Source organism: Brassica napus, chromosome A7 (genome assembly GCF_020379485.1).
Source record: "Brassica napus cultivar Da-Ae chromosome A7, Da-Ae, whole genome shotgun sequence".
NCBI lineage: Eukaryota > Viridiplantae > Streptophyta > Magnoliopsida > Brassicales > Brassicaceae > Brassica > Brassica napus.
This window is the reverse complement of record NC_063440.1, coordinates 10,657,286-10,682,529: the sequence shown is the minus strand read 5'-3', so window position 1 is coordinate 10,682,529 and position 25,244 is coordinate 10,657,286. Positions and strand designations below refer to the sequence as shown.

Below are 25,244 nucleotides of genomic sequence, written 5' to 3'. Positions count from 1 at the left end.
GCATTTTTAGTTTTTCAATTCTGTTAATCTTTCTTTCTTTTTTTTTCTTTCTTTCTTGTTTTTCAAAAAATTGTTATAGATTCATTTTAGTATTTCATGTCATTGTTATTGACATCTTATTCTATTAGATTCTTTAAAATTATTTAATGAAAATATCTATTACAAAAATAATGAAATTAAAAAACACAATAATTGTCAAACAAAAAGGTTCTCCTCTTTTTATCATTATTAGAAGAGTTTAATGAGCCTCTTAAGACGTCCAAAGCGTAGTTGCTCTTGCTTCAAAAGGAAATTGTCTATTCGATTTCTTTTTTTGGGTAATCTAGCATAATATTTAACTCTTAATCACTGTAAAATCTATGCAAACAATTTATAAATATGTACCTGCAATGATCATTATGTCCTTCTTATCTTTGAGTATTGACTCAAACACCTCGATAACCGATAATATATCAATTGTATATGTCAATGTATATGTTGTTCTCATTTTTCTAATCTATCTATTAATAATAGCAATCCCAATTAATTCTAAAGGTTGTGAATCCACTTATGTTGAAAGGCTGTGTCTTTTGAAAAAGAAGTGTAAAGGGTTGTGTCTTTTCTAAAAGTTATATGTTGTAAGGTTGTGTATTTTCCAATTAATTCCTAATGTTGTGTCTTTTCCAATTAATTCCTAAGGTTGTGAACTCCACTTATGTTGAAAGGTTGTGTCTTTTGAAAAAGATGTGTAGAGGGTTGTGTCTTTTCTAAAAGTTCTATGTTGCAAGGTTGTGTCCTTCTAAAAATTGTTAAAAGTTGTGACTATTCATAAGTATCTTTTAAAAAGTGAGAAGTTGTGAGTATTAGAAGAATGCGACTATTCAGATTGAAGGGTTGTGACTATTCAAATAGAGTTTAAAAAATCTATAAATAGTCTCTCCCATGCATTTTTCAAATTTAAATTTTCACTAATCTACGAGACATGGCAACTGACAAGAGAAGCTGGGGAGCTGTGTACTTGGGGGGCTGGTATTTGGTTCTCTCAGGCTACGCCAAAATTCGTTTTCATGGCTTGGCTCGCAATGAGGAACAGGTTAGCGACTATGGATCGTGTTGCTGGTTGGTGTCAAGGTGTAGACACTACGTGCGTTCTATGTAAAAACGCACCAGAATCCAGGAACCACCTCTTCTTTGAATGTCCTTTCTCATCTCAACTTTGGGCACATCTTACAAGAGGTTTTCTGCAGAGATCTTTCTCTATGAATTGGGATGCAGTTGGGAGGCTGATAATTGCTCCAGGCATGGGAAAACAGAAACGGTTCTGTCTCAGATATGCTTTTCAGCTCGCCTTGTACACGCTGTGGAGAGAACGGAACAAGCGGCGTCACGGTGAGAAAGCTATGCCACTGCAAGTGCTGGCCAAACTCACCGAAAAAGCGATCCGAAACAAGCTGAGCTTACTACAATCCAAACGAGCTAAAGGATATGAAGGAGTTTTGCAATACTGGTTTAGCACACGCTTGTAAATATGGTAGACAGTTTTGCTAGGTCATAGATTCCTCTTTGGATTTCTGTAAAGGGGAAGGTAAAGGAGTAGGAGTAGAAGTTATTTCAAACCAAAGAACCACTTGATGTAAAAAGGATTTTTTGATGAATAAATTTAGCATTCATTCAAAAAAAAAAAATTTCACTAATCTACTAATAATAAAATGATGAAAAAAAAGTTCTACGCAGTTACATGGATACAGATTTTTAAAAGACATTCAAATGAAACGTTATAAACAAAAAATATTAGGAAGAGGTTTGTTTTCCACACATACAAATTCATAAAAATCCAAAACGAAATAATGAAATCATTAGTCTTAACTTTCTTATACTAGATGAAAAGGTTTGTTTTCCACACATACAAATTCATGTTATTGCCGTGATTTTCCTGATATTGTTGCTATTGTTAAACCAATCACAATTTGATATTATTTGTTTTTGGTTGCAGAATGAAACAATTGTTGGTTCTATAAATACTAAATACATTCAACAATTTGAAGAATATTTTGCTGAGGGAAACATTTTATTAATCACTGATTTTGAAGTTTGGAAAACAACAGAAAATTATAAAATTTCAAACCATCGGTTTCAATTGCGTTTAATGATCAGTCAACAATTGAGATTATTAATGATGCCGAAGTTTCAATTGAATATGAGAAATTTGAATTTTTCAACTATGACCAATTTCAATTGATAGCCAATTCAAATAAACAATTTAGCGGTTGGTTCTTATACATAAATAACAAAATAGAGACATATATTAACAATTTATGTATAGTTAATGGTTTATTGTATTACAGATGTAATAGGTGTCATAGAACAAGGAGAAATGTTGAATTTAGAAAACATTGATATGAATTCAAAAATAGTTATTGATATAATAATAGAATGGTGAGAATAGTGTTTTTTTAAGTAATATATTTGACAATAAAGACATATAAATTTAATATTTTTTATTTTTTAAAATACAGTGGGAGTAAAGTACGTCTGACTATTTGGGGTAAACAAGTTACTAATTATATAAAGAATAGGCCAAAAAAATCCGAAAGGTTTAATTATTGTAATAACGAGTGTTAATCCAAAACTATACTCAGGTAAATCAAATTAAATTTCTTGAAATTAAAGTATATTCAATTGGAAAGAGTACTAATTACAATGCAGGGTATTTATATTTGAATACAACGTCTGCTTCAAAAAATCTATTTGATGACCCAATAAATGCAATTAATGATTTCAAACATAGGTAAATTTATAAGTTATCAAACAAATACAGATTAATTAAGGGGGTGTTATTCAATCACTGATTTCAAATCAGTTATTAATGTTTTATAATCAATCAAATTTTAAAGTTTTAAGTTGATGGATTCTAAAATCTCTGCAATAGACCTCGGATTTTGAATTCATTCATTTGTTCATAAGAATCCATAAGAGATAATTTGAAATCAATTTAAAATACAAAGAAATTTAAAATCCTTGAAAGTTGAATAACACTAGATTTTAAAAGTTAAATTTAAATCATTCTTTGAATAACACTAGATTTTAAAATAGAATTTAGAATCATCATTTGAATAACAGTGGATTGTGTTTAGATTTAAACTCTATTAAAATACATGATTGAATAACACCACCTAATTGTTTTTTTCTAGAACTAATACATGTATTCAAATTTTAAAAGAACACTCCCGAAAATAGAAGGCAATATTCTTAATGGAAAAGGTTCTGTTAATTTAAGTCAACATTCATTTATCACAATCTCCAAACTTCTTGATATTCTTTCAGAAGAATTCGAGCATGTATTTATATATATAGTAATTAATTTTTACCTTTCACAAAAATACTACTTGTCTTTACATTTTTTGCCAACAACAATTTCACAAATTATTTAAATTATAGGATAAGGTTTTTAGGTGTCATGCCAAAATTATTGAAGTATGTTCTAGAAGTGGCTGGAATTACATTTCATGTGATAAGTGCAAAAAGAAACTAAAGAAAGATGGAAACACACTTGTTTGTGAAACCTGTCCTCATCAAGATATTACTGGTTCACATTTATAAATATATTTTAAACATCCGTATTGCTTATTTTTTTATTTTTTTACTATATAAAATTTATATTATTGAAAAAGTATCGGATAGAGTTAATTGTTGATGATGGTTCAGATACAGCCTCTTTTATAATGTTCAACAAAGATTTAACCAAGATTCTAAATAAATCACCAGTGGAATTAATAGATCATATTGTAAGTTATTTGATGTTCGAAAAATCAATTTATAATTTTAACAATTTTAAGTTAATAAATCAATTTAATATATATGAAACCATCAATAACGTTGAAACGGACGAGAATGCTATAGTGTCTTTTCTAAATGAAAATCTTGTTGGTGAAGAATTTATTTTTACTATAAGAATAAATTCATATAATTTTAGATCCACTTCTTCTGGTATAACAATCATTGAGACTCATAGAAAAGACTCTGCTACCAACAGTGTATTGTAAAATATTTTTATTATTAAGATTATTGATTATTGATTAATTATTAAATTTATGTTTTTGAGACCTTAAAATTTACCATTTTTGTATATATAGGAAAATATAAATAAGAGTGACAGTCATATTAATTATAACTGTAAAAAAGAGGAGGATTCAAATGAGATGTGAGAAAGATGAAGAGTGGACAGAAGAATGAAGGATCAAGTAAAAACTATGTTAGAAGTTATTTGAAAGCAAAGAAAATTAAAACAAAGAAAACTAATTTAGTGAAATCTGGGAAACAAAAAGTTAACTCAAGTACTGATCGACCAACAAGAAACAAAAGAATGAAAGTTGATTCTTATACATGGATGTAAACGAATTTGTAATTTAAACATACATTGTATTAATAATTTATTCACAATATTACCTGTTAAATATTATTTACACATTAATTTTTATTATGTTACCGATTTTAAAATCAATTCCGTCTAAAGAAGTAGGGACATGTACAAAAATTTTCCTTTTCACAAGTCTCCGTGTAAAGAATTAGTGAGAAAAGTTGGTAAAGAAGAAGAATAATTACTTTTTATAAAATCTCAAACGGTTATGGTTTCATTCGAGGATTAAAAGAAGATGATGTTTCAGTGGTTAAAAGTCACGATCTAATAGCGGTTACAGAATACAGACGACGATCACCAGAAGAACACAAATACCTTTTCATGATCTTGAAACCGAGAGGAACAAAACATAACATCCGTTTTCTTACGACATGAAGCATTGCACTTTATACATACAGTAAGGATTTAGAAACGTTGGCTTAAAACATCCAAATAACTATGTCTATGTTTATCAAATACGGAAGTTTTTTATGGATACACGTGTTTTTTAACCTTACATACATTAAAAGAGCAAGAGAACATGTCTTTTCGTTTTGTGCAAGCTAGCCTCCGTTTTACGTTTTGTACAAGCTACCAATAGCCCCACTGCTTGTATAGACAAGAATGGAAACAATTATAACTATTTTATTTAAAAAGTCCAAATGAAATGAATAGTTGTATTTTGAAGGGTCATGTCTTTTCACCAATAGTTATAAGTTATAACTGATTGGTTCCTCTATAAATACAGTTTGACACTATGTTTTAAATTCAACTTTTTTTCATCATTTTAAAAAACGAAATAACGGGTGGACAAAAAATCTTATTGGGTTAAGCAAAATGGACATAGATCCAGGTAATTTTCCACGTAATAAACTATCTTTGTTAAACCAAAACAGTCAGTTTTATAAAAAGTTATTAGTGGAGTATCTTTACGTTTGGTAATAAAAACATATACATTAATGATAATTATAATACATTAATGGTACATATTTATAGGAACCTAGAAATGTTTTTTATATATTTGTTATAATCGTGAGCATGAGGGTTGTAAACACCTAAAAAATATTTTAAACATTCGTGATTGATATTAGTAAGTTCTCATTTAATTAATAGGTAAAATTAACTACTTTAACATTTCGAACTATTTCATTAACATCGATCTCTACATAAGACATGTATCCCCTTCTTATTAATTGAGAAGCATTCTTTAAAATGAACTTATAGTACCAAAGCTGAGGTGTCAGCTCCTCAGCCCTTCTCACATCTCCTTTTAAAATATCCTTTGATTACTAGAGTAATTATTATTTGTACCATTCTAAATTTTTGGACCGACTACCATCATTTAATAAAAAGACAGTTTAAATATAGTGTTTTAGAATTTGGTTAACGAAATACCGGTTTAGATAATTTGTACATATTAATTTAATCAGATCCATGGTACGATACACGAACAAACATCATATTAACAGAACCAAGCACCATAAAATAAGAAGATCATTATTGACTTTAACGAATCATAGGCAACATTAGGTAGAAATCAAACAACAAACTGAGATAGATTCCAGAAGTCTTACCCAGACCCACAACCTAATGTACCACCAGCATTATGTAGACATTAACCAACAAATGAGTTATTACGTAGTTCTCTCACAATCAATAATCAAAAGTAGACTTTTGCATCCAAAACCATACATGTTGGAGAAATTATGGGTGTATACATGTATCAGTTGTCTCAGTAACTCAAAAGGCAAATTTTTGACCCTAACCTGCATCAGTTGATTTTAACCTTAAACCAAAATTTATGACTTTAACCTGCATCAGTTGTCTCAGTAACTCAATGGCAAATTATACATACAAGTGACTCACAATATTGTAGTTCTTCAGACATGAGATTAACATTATGTGTATTTTCTAACTAATTTGGGAATGAAGGTTGTTGTATACCGTTCTATAAATCACTCAAACTGACAATATTTTTGTATATTAAACCAAAAACTATATTGACGGTTATGGTCACAACAGGTGAGATTGCACATTCACATAAACCAGAATGCAAAAAACAGTTCTGGTCAACAGTTATATTAGAAGTGGTAAAACCGGATAAACCTTCCGCCCAGAAAACTTGAACTGTATACCAATACTATTAATTATCATTTAATTTCTTTATATATTTTACTTTGCGCATAATTTAATTCTAAATATTATACATATATTGTACCGTGTTCCTTTCTTAAAAATGAGCACTTATCCAACTATAGCAACTGTTTAAATTAATTATAAGGTAATAAATATTTAATCGTCCGAACTTTTTTTAGTTGTATTAGCTCTATTAATTATAAGGCAATTATATAGATAGCTTAGTTTTTACTTTTTAGTAAAAGATTTATCTCGCGCAGGGCGCGGATTATCACCTAGTTATAAGATATAAGCCCTTCTCATTCCAAACAAGCATGGTAAAGAAGCAGTGAAGAAAAGAGTAGTAGGTTAATTGAAAATTACACGTTTTCAAAACATGTATCTCTACCTATATATAATTAATTAGCATTATGATCTTATATATATATATATATTTGGTTTGTAAATATATTTATAGATATCATTCAAAACTTAACGATTACTAATTAGCTTATAAACCGTAATAGTAAACATTATGTAAATATTAACTGAATCAAATATTAATGATCTGAGTCTATATAATTAGAAATAAACATTACAAAAAATGGTTTTATTTATGTCATCATCCCAGATAAATGTATCTTTACATTGAAAATTACTAAGAGTGCCTTTTCTTTTATTAAACATCTCAATGGGTTTCTCTTTCATTTATGTCATTCTTTTAGCTACAGTTAGATTACTATAAGTAATAATATTTCAATCAATCTTAAGTGTGAGCTTGCTTCTTTTATTTATTTATAAATTACAATTCCTATACAATTAGTATCCAACAAAATTAGAACAGGTGTTAGACAATAAAATGAAAAGCAGCGATTACACCTACTTAAAATGAGTTTGGCAAGTAACCTTTGAAACAACATAACTCTTCATCTTCCTATATGCACTACCAATTTCAACTAATGAGTTCCAACCCTATCTATATCAGCCGTTTAAAAAAATAACAGTGCATCAACAAGAAAAAAGACAAGCTACCACTTTGTCAACTAGAAAAGCCACAGATTATTCTAGTTTTTAACATTTTATTATAGAAATTAATTTAAAATACAAAATTAGTTAAAAGTGTTATATTAGTTTACTTTAAAATAATAGCTATATCTAGAAAGCTTGTATTTCTTATGTTTAATTTTTTTTTATTATAGTAAGTAACTCAGTCCTTCAATATTAAAACTCGAGACAATAAGATAACAACAAATGTAATAAAATCATCTTGCGATTGAAATTGTCTTATGTAATAAACACACATATTTTTAGCACATTATAACAACTATTACTTTACTTACAAGACTACCACATCAATGAAACTTACATCGTAGTTCTATCAATATAATGTAACGAAATTTTTAATTGCACTGAACTGCCGCGCAACATCGCGCGGATATAATTCCTAGTTAAAAAAAAAGAAAGAGACAATTTAGAAAACTAACAATTCAATTAAAAAACACTCAATTAAGATTTTTTTATCGACATTGCTATAGTCTTGGTTCTGCTCCCTCAACTATTTTTACATAATTTTAGTTATTTGATTAAATTTAAATATTAAAAACACAATTACCACTATCTCTCACATTTTTGTCAAAGGTTTTCACTTCTTCTTCAAATTTTTCAATTTTTTTGCTCAACTTTTTCTTATTTTTTTATAAATTTTTCTTGAGAAACTGAATTAAAAACTAACATTAATACTATTAGATGTAAAAGATTATTGATCTGTGCACCCGCACAAGTATATATTATTATTAAAAAAAATGGTGGACACAGCTCATAATATTCCATCCCATAAGCACATTTATTTCTGTTTTGAAAATTCAAAATGGCACGTCATATGTTTTTTTTTGTTCAACTTGTATTGTTTATTAATGATTAACTAGATTTTGACCCGCGCTTAAAAGCGTGGGTTATTTTTCAGTCGATAAAAATATATGATATGAATTAGTATTTTAGTCTTGTTATACATTATTATGTTACAAAATTATATTATATCAAAAAAAATTATTATTTTTATTTAGTTAGTTAATCTAATTATATTTTTAATCGTTTGATTACTTTTTTCAAAAAAATTATATGGATTGATCAGATTCAGTGCGTCTATTATTTTAAAATAAATTATTTTCAATTAGATGAGAATAATACTTTTATATCAAGTTTGGACCCGTCGTCGAACCAGTAAACACGATGACTTGTACATAAGCTGGTTTAGATTTAATGAAAACTAGTTAATTTAAAGCATGCAAACTTCGAAAAAACATGCAATCAAGTGTGACCCGGCATTTGGTTGACATGGTAGAAAAAAATAATCTTCAATAATATTTTAATAGATGAATGAAACTTCTAATATATTAACCTAATAAAAAAATAATTTAACGTAAATATATATAATTTTTTTTTAACAAATGATTTGCTAAAGTGTTTTTTTATTAAATTTGATTTTGTAAATATTTAGAATTATATAATGTTAAATGACATGATATAATATTTTGTATGATATATGCTTTCATTTTAATAATTGATATCTAAATATTATATATCCATCTTTGAGCATAATATATGATGTATATAACGTTATTGAATAACAACAATAACATTGGATTTGGATGATAATAAGAAAAATAATTAGAGAAGTGTATCATACAAAATGAAAACTAATAATAGGATTTATTTAAAATATTTAAATTATTTATAGTTATTGTAGTTAATGGTAGGATAAAAAATAAAGAGTTTTATATAGATGTTATAAATTCTTTTATAATATATTTTTAAAAATATTTTCTTTTAATAATATAAATTTTCAATCGCATCTATAATATATTCTTATCAAAAATCATCATAACAATATATTTAGAATATATATATTTAGAATATATTGTTAAACTAAAGTACACAAAATAATCTCTAACAATATATTTAGAATAAATTATTAAACTGTATGCAAAATAACTTCCTTTAAAATATAGTCAAAATTATTAGAAGTGTTAGTCAAGGAGAATCTATGATGTATAAGTTGTGTAGATAAATATTTTCGAAAGGTCAACATATTCATTTGAAAAATCACATTTCAATCAACGAAAAAATGATAGAGTGAAATCTTTGGTCAAAAAATAAATGATAGTGTAAAATATTGCAAAGTTGGTGGCACCAAGGAACAATATAGTTTTGGTATTTAAATTTACCAGTCATGTTTTGGTTATGGATTCATGAGACATGTTTGTATAAGATGATATTTTAGTATAATAAAGTTATGTATAATTTTTTGGTGTATCATAGTAAGTTGAGTAATAAATAAGAGCATTGATTATTTTATAGTTAGAGAAATATAAGGTAATTGATTATTGCATAGTTAAAGAAATATAAGGTGAGACTAAAAAAATAATTAAGTCTAATGAAATGGTCCAAACAACTTGTATAAGTAGATTTATGTAGACTGCTTCCCTTTTAATAGAATAGATAGGATAAGATATGCACCTTGCGCGGAATGAATATTATATATATATAAATTATTTTATTTATTATATGTTTTTACATTTTATGAAATAATAAATATATATTGAATAATTAAAAGTCAGTAACTATTACATATATAATTACATTAGTGCGAACATATAAATCAATTTTATTAATCTAAACAATAATCTTTTTTCTATTTGATAGAATATGTAATTAAGTTTAAATGATATTAACACACATAATATATTTTTAATATTAATATCTTTTAAATGATGTTTTCTACTCATATGTTTTTTTGATCATTTGTATCTTTAATAACAAAAACTTTAAATTAGTGATAACAAATTTTTTATTGTGAGATTAATAGTTTTAGTAATTTTTATTTTTTTTTAAATAAAGTTGCCAATGTTCGTGTAAAGCTTTATCAAAAAACTTATTCAAAATAAATTTCAAAACTAAAATATTTATGTATTTTATATGGTTTTAGTTTAATTTAAAATGATATATATATATATATATGTATATATGTATATATTAATCTTAATATAGTTGAATTATACTTTTTACTTTTATGATTTTTTAATCATTTATATTTTGTTATAACAAAAAAATTTAAACCATGGATCACAAAATTTGAATGTGAAAATTTTATCAATTTTAATAATTTATAGTCATTTTAAATAATTCAAAATATAACATATACATAAAAATCTAAACTTTTATTATATGGTTGTTGTGTTTGTTTAATTTATTTAATATTTTAAAATTAAATAAATATGATAGAAGATACACTAATATTTATTAAATCTTTATTATTCAAAATCATTAATTATTATATATATATTTTAGCCACATTTGGCAATAGCGTAATATTTATTTAAATAAATAATAAAGAACATTAATAATAAATTTATGGTTAATTTAATAAAAACTTATTATATAATTAGATGAACCAACATATTTCTCTAATGATTACAAAAGAAGTTGTAATGTTTCTCAATTAATATATAAAAGATATATAATTATTATATGTTGTGTTGTCAATTGGACTATATATTAAGCATATATATATATGTATATATGATTCTATGTCTTGGTATATTTTTTAAAAAAACTATCCCAAGTCACAACAGAGAAATACTGACGTTTTTTTTTAATAATTTAATGAATACATATTCTTGTAACTTTCTCAACTTTAGAACTTTTGTTTTTTTTATCCGAGTTATGTAAAGGAAAAACATTAATCCGTTAAAAAAACGTAAAAATGAATTAATTATTTACTGAATCAAGATTTAACATAAGTTTAAGATTTCATTTGATATATTCACAGCCACAAAGCTCCGACCTCCTTAAGAATTGGAACCAACTCACCGGAGATATGAGTTGCCATAACCCTATCTAACCCTCCAAACAACACCCCTCCTATATAAACCGCCGGTAACATCACCGTTTCTCTGCCGTCTTTGGCGCCAATCTTCTCTAGTTCACTCGTAACTTCCACTTCCCTCTTCTCATCGATCTCAAGAACCGCCGGATTTACTCCAAGTCCAAAGAGCAGCCTCTTCACAACGATGCACATACAACATCCTTTCCGTCCAATCACCATAACCGCGTTCTCCTCCACCAACATCCGAACGCTCTCATCGTTTCCCTGCGTTCTAAGCGGCAGCGGCCGCAGAGATTCCGCTGCGGGGATCATAGGATAGTGCCTTGAACAAGAAATTGTTCCTTGCATTTTTTCAAATATGCTTTAAATATGCCAGTAATGGGAAGGTTTAATGTTATATATATAAAGAGAGAAAGGAACATCTTGCGTCAACGATGTTACGTGAGGATGTGCGTCATAGCAAACGTTGGCTGATGCAGATCTACGTCACCGGGTGAGAGTAGACTTAGTCATAGGACCGTGTCTTTATACCGTATCACATGATTCACGCTGACTTTTTGTCATCACTCTATTATTCTAATAAAAATCAGCACGTTTTTTATTTCCTTTCGACGTGTTGTGTTACATAAAATTTAGTAATTTAAATCAATAAAGAAATGGGAAAATATTTGTTTTCTTTTGAGTTATTTTGTGTTAGACGGTTGTATAAAAAAAGTTTAATTACTGGAAATACAGAATTAGCATGTGACAGGTAGTGATAGTGGGTGCTTATTGGGATTACCGAGTACCGACCAACGCACCGGAATCATGGGACTATAAGTAAACATTTGATAATCTAATCATTTTATTTTATTATTTAGAAGTCTCGAGTTTATATCTATCATCTATATATCTCAAAAGTTTCTCTTGGCTATATGGTTCATCCGGGGGAGAGATTTCTTTATCAAAATTTCCAAATAGCCTTTCATAAAGTTATAGTTTCAACAGGAATTAAACGTGTGACCTCTAAATACCTACGTTTTTGTTTATTGGATTCAATTACTAACCCAACTCAATGTTGGTAATCGAATAATATTGTTGTATATACTTAAAAGATAATTTCTAAATTTCCAAACACAATAGAATATAGAGAAGTCTAATGTAATCATGTAATCAGTAATAAATCTTAGCTGGGAGTGGATTATGAGACGTGTTTTTGTGAGAAGTAGTTGAGTCTCTCTTTTAAACCATTAGAAATTTAGAATAATTAAAAGGATTTTCACGTGAATGTCATATTATTTGTAGTCAGAATTTTCCGCATAGTGGAGCCTTGTTAATAATGCACACAAGAAAAAGAAATATTAGAAGATCCCCCACAAAGAACCATCTTCTTCTCATGGACGGTAGAAAAGTCGGTATACGTTAGCACCAAGCCAACAAATTAGCATTATTAGTTAACTTTGACGTCATTGCTTTTTACACACACGTCACCCATTTCATCCTCACCTCTATTATTGGGTCATTTAGGATTTAAAACGTTTTAAAGTTCTTTCAGGACTCAAACGCCCTTTTCCAATTGCTAAATCCTGAAATGGAAGTGTTGACATCCAACGTCCTAAAACGTTTAAAATAAAGGGGTTTAAAATGCATGTCCACCAATAATTGTATATACTTTCAAGCAAAATAATTTTAAATAAAAATAATATTCTTAAAGAGTTCTAGTAAAAAAGTATTTTAAAATGCTGATAGTGAATCCGAAAAGGTGTACCTAAAATATGGTAAAACGCACTAGTCTCCAACACTAGTAATATCTTTTTTTTTTTTTTTTGAATCTGTATCTACTAGACTACTATAGGCCTGCATCTCTTCACACACACAAAAATACAAAATGCAGTATTACTGAGTAGAATTCTAATACTTGCTAGAAATTACAATTGCTTTTCAATGAGCACTTTATTATTTTTCACAGTAGCAACAACAGCAATCAATTAAAAAGGTATCAAATTTTGTTTTTAACGAACTTCTCTATACATGAACTTGGAAAAAATGCCAATTTCGACCCTAACAGTTTCAGTCGTGCCAAATACGACAATAACAATCCAAACTTCTTAAAATGCGCCTAAATTTACATTGACTTTAACATAAGTTAATCAATCGTTAACAAGATAAAACAACATCATTTTGATATACGGAGAAAAGTACAAATTTTGACCTCAACAATTTCAGTTGTACCAAATATGACTCCAACAAATGGCCAGTGCCAATTATGACCTTAACTCAACTATAATTAATAAAAATTATCTAAACTTTTTAAAACGTACCTAAATCTGCATTGATTCTAACATAAGTTAGTCAACTGTTAACAAGATAAAAATACGTCGTTTTGATATATATTTTTTTAATATATGTTCATTCCGGGACTCAAACCAATGCGTGATATCCTTTTAAAGGGGTACACTAACAACTAGACAAAAATAACTTTTTAAAATATTATTACAAATTTGAAACTATATAAACTACTATTCTTCATCATTTTATCCAATATAAATATTATTGTTTTTATATACATATCAAACAATAACTAAAATATATAAAAACAATCACTAAAGGGTATCACATCATTGGTTTGAGACCCAGAATGAACATATTTAATATATATATATATATATATATATATATATATATATATATATATATATATATCAAAACAACATTGTCTTATCTTGTTAATGGTTGACTAACTTCTGTTAGAGTCAATGTAGATTTATGCACGTTTTAAAAAGTTTGGGTAGTTTAAAAAAAATTATAATTGAGTTGAGGTTGTATTTTGCATTGACCATTTGTTCGGTAGTATTTGGCACAAATAAAATTGTTGAGGTCGAAATTGGCACTTTTCTTCGTATATCAAAGTGATGTCGTTTTTTTTTGTTAACAGTCGACTAACTTTTGTTATAGAATCAATGTGGATTTAGAAACGTTTTAAGAAATTCATATAGTTTTTTCAAATTATAACTGAGTTAGTGTCATATTTAGCACTGACAATTTGTTCGGGTCGTATTTGGTATTTAGCACGACTGAAATTGTTAGGGTCGAAACCAGCCTCAATAATAATTTTGTTGTTAAAACAAAACAAGTAAAGGCTTTATGGGTTAGTTATTGGGCTTTATGATCTTCTTCTCCAGGTAGGCCCAAAGTTAAGCAGTCTGTAGATCCTCCCCCGCCAATAACCCAACCGCAGCAGCAGCAGCAGCAGGAGGTGGTGCTTTTCGCTGTGTCAGAGGAGACGGATCTCACGCTGGAAAATCTTCTTTACTTCCACCGCCGTTCTTTCTGCTTCCTCGATCTGCACCGCCTCCGTCTTCCGATTAATCTCCTCCTCCCAGGTAAGCAAACAACCCCTTCTTCACGCAAGTTTTCTTCTTTCAAAGGTAGAGAGATTGATAAATCAAATCCCGTTCTACTGTAGAAAGTTTCAACCTTGCGACTCTCTGAGATCTGCCGAGTTGATCATCGTCCCAATTGTTAGAATCTGGGATTTGATTGTGTGTTCGACCCATCCTTGGATTACTCAATGTCTTCAGCGCAAGATCCTTTCTACATTGTTAAAGAAGAGATTCAGGACTCTGTAAGTTGTTTCAGCTGTTTCTTTGTTAGATTGTAAGGACATTGATTGATGTTTGGTAATGAATGATGCCTTTGTTAGATTGATAAGCTGCAATCTTCATTCCACAAATGGGAGCGTATCTCTCCAGGCATGGGGGATCAAGTTCATGTCACCAAGGAGCTTCTTGCTAACTGTGGAAGCATTGAGTGGCAGGTACTTGTATTTACTCAATCAGTACAATGTATAGGCTCTTGTTTAGTAGAATAATAACTAAGTGAAGTGTTCAAAGTAGAGTCATTTTCATGGCTATTGAAGCTGTTTTTACTGATAGGAAGGTAGATGAGCTGGAAAAAGCGGTTAACGTAGCAGCAAAAGATCCTGCCTTGTATGGCATTGATGAAGCTGAGCTTGAAAGACGCAGGAGATGGACTAGTAACGCTAGGACACAGGTACCACCACCACTCACAAGTTTGTTATGAATAATACTACTGAGCTTTAGAGAGTGGCATAAGTTGACTTGTGCGAGACAATTACGACAGGTGCGGAATGTGAAGACTGGTGTGCTAGCTGGTAAGGGTAGTGCGGGAGGTGGCAATGCAAGTGAAGTGCGGAGAGAGCTAATGAGAATGCCAAACTCGAGTGAAGCAAATAGATACGATCAGTATGGGGGAAGAGACGATGACGGTTTTGTACAGTCGGAGTCAGATAGGCAAATGCTGTTGATTAAGTAAAAGCTCTTTCATTTTTTTCTATTTATTTTGCAGTCGCTTCTTTGCTTGACATCAACTTTTTGCGGAACTTCAGGCAGCAAGATGAAGAGTTGGACGAGCTGAGTAAAAGTGTAGAGAGAATAGGAGGAGTGGGGCTTACTATTCATGATGAACTCGTTGCACAGGTTAGTAAAATATGAGAAAGATAGATATAACATCTTGAAAGATCAGAAGCATCAAGTTTTGTGTTGGTGGTGCAGGAGAGAATAATAGATGAACTGGGAACGGAGATGGACAGTACAAAGAACAGGCTAGACTTTGTACAGAAAAAAATGGGGATGGTGATGAAGAAAGCAGGAGCGAAAGGGCAGATGATGATGATATGTTTCTTGCTCGTCTTGTTCATCATTCTCTTCGTTCTCGTCTTCTTGACCTAAGACGGTCTTTTGATGTTACTTTATTTTATGTTTTGTGGTTGAAACAGAAAGGATTGAAAGTCTGTATTACCATTTGGTTGCAAATTCAGAAGAATTAGAACATTGCTGTTAAAATCTATCTTGAAGTCAAATTCAAGATTGTCTGAATTTTGCACATAAACAAACATTTACTTGGCAAAGTAGCGTTTGGTTTCCGTCAAAACTGGGTCCAAAATCATAAAATAGTCAACAAATGGAACTTGGGAAAGAAGAAGAAGGGTTCCCATTTGAGAAATAAACAAATAGATATTAAATACAAGACAGAGTAGCCTCCCTCCATCCCCCAAATTTGACTTCTCTTTTTCTTTCTTTCTTCTTCATCATAATCACGATCCTGCAGTATTCGAAAAACATTTCATCTCTTAATCACAAGTTTGTGCATTGAAGGAATCATAAATTTTGCTCAGTCACCCGAGTTTGTTAGTTGGGAAAAAGAAAAGAAGAGATGGTGCTTCCGTTGATGAAACTGGGTACCCTATTGGTCAAAACCGTAAGTAAGCCCTTAGCTAGTCAGCTTAAGCACCAAGCCAAGGTTCACCCCCAGTTTCGTCAGTTTATCATCAACTTTGCTCAGGTGATCCTTTGCAATCCTCTTTTTCTTCTAACTCAACTTCGCTCAGATTCTTGGTTTTCTGAAAACAAAAAAAATCATCTATCTGGGATATGTTGGTTTTTAGGTTTTGGATAATAGTGATTGTTAACATTTTTTTCTCTATAAATTGATGTTGTTGTTTGTTGAAAATGTGAAACAGAGAAACCATAGAATAACGACGCAAATACAAAGAAGGATATATGGGCACGCCACTGATGTTGAGATTCGTCCCTTGGACGAGGAGAAGGCTGTTCAAGCTGCTGTTGACCTTATTGGAGAGCTCTTCATCTTTGCGGTGCCTTACTCTCTCTCTCTCTCTCTCTCTCTCTTGAGTTCATTCTTCTTTGCTATTCTGGAACTAATAGATTATATATGAGCAGGTGGGTGGAGGCGTTGTTGTTTTTGAGGTTCAGAGAAGTTCACGCTCAGAAACTAGAAAAGAGGAAGCACGTAAGCAGGAACTAGAGGTAACGTCACTTTATCTTTCTTTGTTACATACTGTCTGTTAGTTAGTTGTTCCACTGAGAGTGGGATGCATATATATATGTGCATCCAGATCAGCATATACCACAGATGTATGCTGTAGAGGATTGATTTATCTGCAACATTCTTGTAAATAGTTAAACCAAGTAGAATTGTACTAGTTAAGAAACCGGGGGAAGACTTGTGTGTTTGTTGAAAAAAACAAATGAGATAAAAGGAATAACAGTGTTGAGGTTTGGTTATTGAGATATATGAATCTTTTTGGGCATCTACAGGAGTTGAGAATAAAAGATGAAGAAATGGAAAAGAAAATGGCGGATCTTCAGAGCAGACTAGCTGAGGTTGAACAACTTGCCAAGGCGCGTGGACTGACGGGTATGTTCAAGTTAAGACAGCAACCCAATACTAAGGGTAGCGAGAATCCAGCTGATACATCCGGCCAATCATCATCATCTTGATCAACTTAATCATTCTCCAAGACTCATCCAAAGTTAACAACAAATACAGTAATGATTCTTTTAATGGGGAGGACGCGTTTCCAATTCTTTCCTTCACATTCTTGTAAATCGACCATCATATATGCATACTGTATCACCATCATTCTGCTTTATAACAACTATCTAAGTCAAATTTGGTGACAAATAAAAAGGTTTTGATGTTGAGGTTGTGGAGCTCATGCTATATTGTCTTTTCAACATTCGTTTTTTTTTGGGCAACTTAAAAAGATTCATATAATTCTGAAAACCAAACTGGTAATTCCGCAACCATATGGATAACAAATGACGATTGATTTCTTGTATTGCATGTAAGATTGTCCGCCTTTAAATTTTTATCTTTGAATTTTATGTATGTGGCATATAAATGAGCTCTGAATTATTAAAACTTCTCTTCAAAAAATATTTCTTTGCTTAGATTTTGGTCTTTCAAAACCCTTTTTTGGAACATAAATATTTGATATGCTTTATATGTTCTTATTAATAACAAAAAATGTACAGTACAAAACTGTAGCCTTACCTACTTTCCTAAATTTTGGATTATTCTTTGTAATAATTAATAAATACGGTAAATAATAAATTTATTAACTTTAAATTGAACCATGTTTGATAATATATTAAATGTTTGAATTTTTTATATAAAATATATAGTTTCAGTGTATATATAAATTAACCATGTTCGAAACTATGCTAGGCATAATGCGTGCGATTGAGCAGCGCCTAGCCCGTAATTAATTAATCAGGAATTATACGGGAATTAATCGGGAAGTTATTTTAGGGATATATACAGATTATAAGGTTATATATTTAAATATGCTCAATACTAGCGTAATAAATTGCAGTTACCTTATTTCTCTGTCACAACCCGGATTCGAGGGGACGTGTGTCTCATTTCCCTATTTCTTAAGAATTGGGTTAAAAAAAATTAGTAAATGACAGAATTGTTCTTGTCTTCTACTTTTTTTCTCTGAAACTGTAGCCGTTTTTTTTCTTTTTTTTTCGTGATTTCAACGTTGTTTCATGCTAATCTTGTAAGTTTTGGTCTAAATAACAGAAATCTATGACTTAACATATGATATCAAGTTTCAAATCTATAAAACAATGAACTTGAGATTTTTTTCCGAATAACTGATCGATTCATGCCAAATCGCGGCGGTCACCGGCCGTTTCATGTTTTTTCCGGCAATTACGCGGGTGCAGAGAGCGCATTTTAGAACATGGTAAATTAATAATTAATATTAATTTTTTATAAAAATAGAAACAATTTATTTTACAATTTATTTTTATTCGTAATAATGTTTATTTTTAATTTTGATAAAAATTCAAAATATTTAGATGTTATTTTATCATTTTAAACCTAAAATACATATATACTGATGATAAATATATTTACATAATTGAATAAAAAAACAAAATATTTATATCTATAAAATTTAATCAATACACATATTATAAATTAAGTATAATTTTTTTTTATAAATGAATAATCATGTAAATTAATAAAATATTATAATGCTAACATTATTATTTTTTAAAATTTTCTGTTTTTTTTGTCACAATAAAAATTTCTGTATATGATGCATGTTCGGAAACTCGCTAGGCGCTACGCGTGCGGCACACTAGGGCACAGCGATTTATTGAAAAATCGGGAAAAAATCGGGGAGTACGCGGAGAGAAATTTTTGGTACTTTTATGCTCTATTTATATGTGTATTACTAATTTTTATGCATAATACATGTTTATGTAAAATAAATTTTTATGTCCCATGTAAATGTATTGATTTTGTGCATTCATGTTTATCTTTAATCATCAATTTGTATATACACAGTAATATGTCCCACAAAAACTAGCCTCTCACTTATTTACATCATCTGTATTATCATTAAACTATCCTCTTACTTATACTGTAAGAGTTACAAAAGCAATATAAGACCACTAGCCACTCTAATGATATCGAAACAACAAAAAATAAGCTTTTGGAGACTTAGTTTGTGGAAATGGGTCGTACATATATAATTGATTGTTTGGCCCAATAGATGATTTGGAGGAGACTAGTAAAGCCCAAAAGAAAACATCAGATTGTGGAATATGAAGAGAAGGAGATGATCGGTGTTAGCACACACACACACAAAAGGACATGATCGGTCAGACGAGTGATGATAACCATAGCATCGTGTAATAGCTCGACTTTTCTGGGTTTTACTTTCTGTTTTTTCCTTTAATTTTCAAAATCCAAAAGAACCCAATTGATTTCATCCATGTTCGAGGTCGACGAAGCCAAGCCACCAACAGTCACAGCTCACCGTACTTTGAGCAGTTGGTTGGTTTTTACCTGAATCTGCTTCAATTTGGATTTTGCAAGTGATGGATGAGCTTGATTCTGGTGATTTGGTTTCGATTAAGTGAATTTGAGGAAAATCAATCACAACCTTTGTTGTCTTGTCGGAAAAGAGAGAAGACGATTGTGTATAAACGTAGAATGACCGATTTTTGGGTCACACGATTTCACGTTTCAACGGCCGCATAATGTTAAACCACACTTTCTGCGGTCAAGAATCGGTATGGCGTTGAAAGCAACCGTATTGGCTCAACTCGCCTCGGTGAGCTCACGTTTCACGAGTACTCGGCCGATTACGCGCCTACTCGGCCGCGTTTTAGAACTGCAGCCTGCAGTTTATATTTAATAAATTGAATTGGACATGGATTCAGAATTTTTGGATTCGATCTCAGACAGGGGAGAGAGAGAGCCACGTGTTTGTTTCGACACGCGCCAGCGTGTACGATGTCAATGTTACATTACATCGGGAGGCATAACGAACAAGACAACGACAATGGCGGAGAAGAGCCAAATCCCCGATAATAATAACAGCGCCACGTCTTCGTCGGGGAAGAAACCTGCGGCGGAGGTCGGATCCGGTTCGAGCAATCCGGGTCAGAAGATGTCGTATCCAAACCGACCGGAGTCGGTGAATCCGGATCAGGCGACGCTGAGGGAGCAGTGGAAGTTCGCAATAAGGCAGTACAGCAAGTGGTACTCACACGCTTGGGGCACTGCTATTCTCGCCGGCGGCGTCTTCTTCGGACTCGGTTGGATCATCAAAGGCTCCAATCCTCTTCCTTCACTCCAATCAAGTTCTAAGCATCCTAAACGCGATGAAGACAAATGATTCCGCGTCTGCGTTTCGGGGTGAGACTCTTCTTGGTTCAGTTGAGTATCGCGAATCTTAGGTTTAGGACTATATGGACTCTGTTTTGTTACTGATTAAGCTCAGAATATGGAAGATGATTATACTATCTTACAACTCACATCTTGGAGAAACTATACTAAGTGATTGCATTACACTTTGCTTGAGTTTAGCTTTGTCACAAGTCATTACAAAGACAGAAGGAATATTACAAAACACAACTGTTCCTGTTAACTGATAATGCTGTTTTAACCTTTTATTTGCAGATGTGGGAAAGAAGCATAAGATGAGAGATGGTGCATCAACAATGTCACATCTGTATGTACATTTCAAGGATCATCGGACGTAAGAAGCAAAGAGAGAGAGAGAGAGCACAAAGCGATTACGGTTGTAGAGTAGAAACTTTTAAAAAAAAAACTTGAATATAAACTTTGTTTTGTATACAAATTTGCAAGAAATTAGTGAAAATGTTAATGCTTAATAAATAAAATACAAGAAAGAAAGAGAAACGAGTGTATCTAAGCAGAGCAGCAACCAGGTTTTTTAACGGCTGAGATATCATCTCGGCCTCCGACATTAATCGTCTGTCCTTTAGGCAAAGCTGTGGTTGGATCATCTCCTGCTTCAAGAGCTTTCTTGCTAACCACTCTGTAAATCTCTGTGAGAACTTCGGTGAAAGCATTCTCAACATTCAGAGCTTCAAGTGCGGATGTCTCCATGAAAAATGTGTTCTCTCTCTCCGCAAAGGCCTTAGCTTCTTCGGTAGATATGGCCCTTAGATGACGAAGATCAGCTTTGTTACCAACGAGCATTATCACAATGTTTGAGTCCGTGTGGTCCCTTAGCTCCTTGAGCCATCGCTCAACGTTCTCGAACGTTACGTGACGTGTCACGTCGTAAACCAGCAAAGCACCAACGGCTCCTCGGTAATATGCGCTCGTGATGGCTCGGTACCTAATGTTTGAGTTTGGTCAATCAAGAAAACGCAAGTAATGTGTTGAAACACGTTCTTGGATGTTTTTTGTTTACCTTTCTTGACCGGCTGTATCCCAGATTTGAGCTTTGACGATCTTGTCATCGCATTGGATGCTACGTGTGGCGAATTCTACACCGATGGTTGCACGTGAGTCGTTGCTGAAGTCATTTCTGGTGAAACGAGATAAAAGATTAGACTTTCCGACACCAGAGTCTCCGGTTAAGACCACCTTGAAGAGGTAATCGTAATCGTCTTCTGCTCTATATGCTCCCATGTTACGTCCAAAACTAACCTCTTTTGTCTTTATGAGTTTGTTCTTGAGACAGTTTTATTCAAGAATGAGAATGTTATTTGGCTGTTCCAAGAACTTGGGTTGACAATACTTCAATCCCAAATGCTTTTTTGTTTGGTTCTAAAAATAATATTTTTTGTCTTCTGTTGTTTGTAACGTTTTCTAAATTGAGTTTTGAGTTTGGGAAGACAGCGAGAGGTACCAGAGAAATTCAAGGAATCTCCTGTATTTGTTTGTGTTATATTTGATTAATGATCAGTGGTACATTTCTAAATTTGTTTTTATTGTGTAAACGAAAGTCTTTGACAGTGGCTCCCCAACATGTGTTTAAACACAATCCTAAACATAATCATTTCTAATTTTGTTTTTATTGTGTAAACGAAACGAAAGTCTTTGACAGTGGTACATTTTAATTGTACATACTATAATTATTTGATAAGCTTAATGTCTCATACATACTATATCAGATTTTTGTTCTTACAGAATGAAGAAATATTCGCATTACCATAACAAGAATACAAATTGTCTATTAGTACAATACATGAACCAATACAAGCACTGAAGAACATACATATTTTTTTATCAGTATCCATCCATCCTTCTATGTCTCAATTTTCAGACCAAGCTATATTAGTGGTTCATCAAATGATACTTTTTTGTGTCAGATGATCCACTGTTCTTAATTTCAGGGTTGAGGCAAGACCAATCAAAAGGTGGAATGGCATAGGGTCCCTTAAGAACCCCCTCAGCCATAAATCTGTACGCAGCCTCAGTCATATGAACAGAGTCCCAACTCACATACTTTGAAGGATCACTACAACATTCCATCCCCTTCTCACCAAAACCGCAGCAAGCAGGCAAGCGTCTGTCTATGAACCCTGATTGAATGAATAATTCGGTTAGCAAATAAAAACAAAGAACGTGGTCGTGTAGGTTCAGTAGGAAGGGTCAAGAAGGCTAAACCAAATTTGGTTGGTTCTTGGGAAAGGCGTAACAGAGCGTTGTAATAGTCTGCGTATATGATGTTGACATGAGGGTACAGCTTCCGGAGCTTGTTGAGTTCTGCCTGAAGCTGGTCGTCGTGGTATACTGCAAACTCGTTCAGCCATTTCAAACAACCTGAAGAATCGTATGCTTCCTTGTTTGGTGTTTTATATAATGTCAAGTAGATTACTGCGCATCCGATCGGGAACTCTCCTGGCACCAGAAATGTTCTTCCCCCCATACTAATCAACTCCTGTATTTTATATTTTAATCCTTGTTTAATGTTTCGAGAGGTATATCAAGAATTTGATGAGACATTCGCAAAGAGAAATGTTTACCGTGATTGCAGAAGAGATAGTAGTGATCACAAGTGGAACCAGCTCTCTGATCTCTTCAATGGGTTTGCCAAGAAAGAGTGGGTAATTATAGTCATTCCCTCCAATTTCTCCCATGAGAATCAAAGCATTTTCGATCATATCTCTGCAGTCTAAAACCATTATTACAAGTGAGTTTGCTGGAGGTTAACAAAAGCTTGGAGCGTTCTAAAAATTAGTATAGACAGCACCTAGGCATCTGTTAGTAAATCGATTATAAGCGAAACAGTTTTTCTACACCAAATTAAAAAAAAATAATAATAATTCTAGGCCGATAAAAACTGCAGAGCGATTTTTTTTAACATTAGAAACTTTATGACATCTAAGCACAAACCAAGAACAGAAAAAGAAAAGGTTTAAAACACCTGTTGGGGAGCCACAAAGGTTAGGCAAACTATCCTTGAAGCTCTGGAGCTGAACTCCTAAACTGACGTTGGTGTAAGCAAAATGAATCCCTCTCTCCTCGAGAACTGAAGGCTCAAGTGCCGTTGCTCCCCCGACCGCGAAATTAACTCCTTTCTCAAAGTTTGCATTTTGAGATCCGTAAAAAGGTGGTACGAGCGGAAACCCCAAGAATTCAGCTGATAACAGAACCAAAGAAAAGAACATGAAAACGAGAGAGAGAGAGATATGTAAATTGAGGAGCCAACCGATAAGGCTTAACAACAATTAATGGTTTTGTATTTAGATGCTTTCTAATGGAGTCTTAATATTATACAATCAATCAACATGACAATCCAGAAGATGTTATACGTTGGAGTGACACAAAAGCAATAAAATAGGGAAGAGCAGAAGATAATTATTAGTAATTCTTCTTTTTGTTTATTCTCACAGATTCCGACAAGAAGCAGAAATTTTTTTTTATCTTATGTTTTGTTTTTGTTTTTGTTTTTGTTTTGTACAGCAATAATAGTACAAGCTTCGAATTGTTCGGAAGATGTATACTCGCTCATTCACATTACTTTGAAGTAAAGACTAAAGAAGTAGAGAAACGGTACCAATGAAATCGATGATGAGGCGACCGTTTGAGAAACGGCCTGTGGGATGATGGAAGAACGTTTCTCCGTACGGCGGAAACGCTACTTTAGGAAGATTGTTAGGATCAGAGAGGCCGAGCAAGTTTCCAGTGTCGGCAATGGAGTCGCCGAAGCTGATGATCGATTTGAAGTTCCGGCAAGTCGTCTCAGAGTTGACGACAGTGAGTAGGAAAAGAGTAGATAAAAAGAAGCTAAGGAGCTTCTTCATCCGTGGAGGAGAATCTAGAGACGTCATGCCAAGAGTCTTGGAGGTTGCTTGCTCTACCTCATCCCTTTCTAGTAATAAAGAGCCAATTACTCGGGGACAACAACAAAAAGGGAAGGCTCAATTAGTGAACGCAACTACTAGATGGGGAGAGTGAACAATACTAGTGTTTTATTTCCATTCCTCAAAATTTATCATTTTCGTTATTTCATTTTCTAGTTCATTTATTTTCTAGTTTTGGTAGCCACCAATGGTAGATGTACTTTACCATGAAGGACGTTACGTGTCACGGTTTAATTTTAAATTTTAATCTTCGTATATAATTAATATTTTAAAAAAATATTTAGCTCAAACTCAAAATAATGCCTTCAACTAAACTGACTAACACAAAATTCGTGATAATATCTCCCGTTAAAAGTTCTCCCAGTCATAGATCCATCATTGGTAACCCACCAACCGAAGTCTTTGTACAATGGGA

At 31.9% G+C, this 25,244-nt stretch overlaps 6 protein-coding genes across 10 annotated transcripts; 3 read left to right on the top strand and 3 right to left on the bottom strand.

Moving 5' to 3' along the window:
• Window positions 1-11,242: 11,242 nt before the first annotated feature.
• LOC106356342 (glutaredoxin-C9) lies at window positions 11,243-11,769 on the bottom strand. The gene has a single exon (XM_013796108.3). It carries the CDS (start codon window positions 11,721-11,723, stop codon window positions 11,313-11,315), a length of 411 nt encoding a protein of 136 aa, XP_013651562.2. The 5' UTR covers window positions 11,724-11,769; the 3' UTR covers window positions 11,243-11,312.
• A 2,756-nt stretch (window positions 11,770-14,525) lies between these two features.
• LOC106358061 (syntaxin-61) lies at window positions 14,526-16,284 on the top strand. Of its 2 annotated transcripts, none has more exons than XM_013797801.3 (7): window positions 14,526-14,737; window positions 14,821-14,979; window positions 15,058-15,171; window positions 15,294-15,407; window positions 15,498-15,685; window positions 15,763-15,853; window positions 15,929-16,284. In XM_013797801.3, the coding sequence occupies exons 2-7, from the start codon at window positions 14,926-14,928 to the stop codon at window positions 16,103-16,105; spliced, it is 738 nt and encodes a 245-aa protein (XP_013653255.1). In that variant the 5' UTR covers window positions 14,526-14,737; window positions 14,821-14,925; the 3' UTR covers window positions 16,106-16,284. The 2 variants fall into 2 exon arrangements, with proteins under 2 accessions (XP_013653255.1, XP_048592602.1); XM_048736645.1 differs by having other exon boundaries at window positions 14,590-14,737; window positions 15,290-15,407.
• A 196-nt stretch (window positions 16,285-16,480) lies between these two features.
• On the top strand, window positions 16,481-18,486 carry LOC106356343 (OPA3-like protein). Its single transcript, XM_013796109.3, has 4 exons — window positions 16,481-16,718; window positions 16,897-17,031; window positions 17,117-17,203; window positions 17,495-18,486. Exons 1-4 carry the CDS (start codon window positions 16,590-16,592, stop codon window positions 17,675-17,677), a joined length of 534 nt encoding a protein of 177 aa, XP_013651563.2. The 5' UTR covers window positions 16,481-16,589; the 3' UTR covers window positions 17,678-18,486.
• Window positions 18,487-19,835: 1,349 nt separating this feature from the next.
• On the top strand, window positions 19,836-21,379 carry LOC106356344. 3 transcript variants are annotated; one of them, XM_013796112.3, is made up of 2 exons: window positions 19,836-20,900; window positions 21,179-21,379. In XM_013796112.3, the coding sequence occupies exon 1, from the start codon at window positions 20,413-20,415 to the stop codon at window positions 20,878-20,880; it is 468 nt and encodes a 155-aa protein (XP_013651566.1). In that variant the 5' UTR covers window positions 19,836-20,412; the 3' UTR covers window positions 20,881-20,900; window positions 21,179-21,379. The 3 variants fall into 3 exon arrangements, with proteins under 3 accessions (XP_013651566.1, XP_013651565.1, XP_013651564.1); XM_013796111.3 differs by having other exon boundaries at window positions 19,837-20,900; window positions 21,176-21,379; XM_013796110.3 differs by having other exon boundaries at window positions 19,839-20,900; window positions 21,165-21,379.
• On the bottom strand, window positions 21,302-22,478 carry LOC106356345 (ras-related protein RABA1i-like). Its single transcript, XM_013796113.3, has 2 exons — window positions 21,928-22,478; window positions 21,302-21,852 (listed from the first exon to the last, which is right to left on the bottom strand). The coding sequence occupies exons 1-2, from the start codon at window positions 22,146-22,148 to the stop codon at window positions 21,417-21,419; spliced, it is 657 nt and encodes a 218-aa protein (XP_013651567.2). The 5' UTR covers window positions 22,149-22,478; the 3' UTR covers window positions 21,302-21,416.
• A 173-nt stretch (window positions 22,479-22,651) lies between these two features.
• On the bottom strand, window positions 22,652-24,915 carry LOC106358063 (GDSL esterase/lipase At1g28570-like). 2 transcript variants are annotated; one of them, NM_001315763.1, is given in 6 exon segments: window positions 22,668-22,818; window positions 22,820-23,044; window positions 23,130-23,403; window positions 23,489-23,637; window positions 23,890-24,105; window positions 24,523-24,788. In NM_001315763.1, coding segments are annotated over 6 exon segments (1,122 nt in total). In that variant the 5' UTR covers window positions 24,770-24,788; the 3' UTR covers window positions 22,668-22,807.
• Window positions 24,916-25,244: the final 329 nt, after the last annotated feature.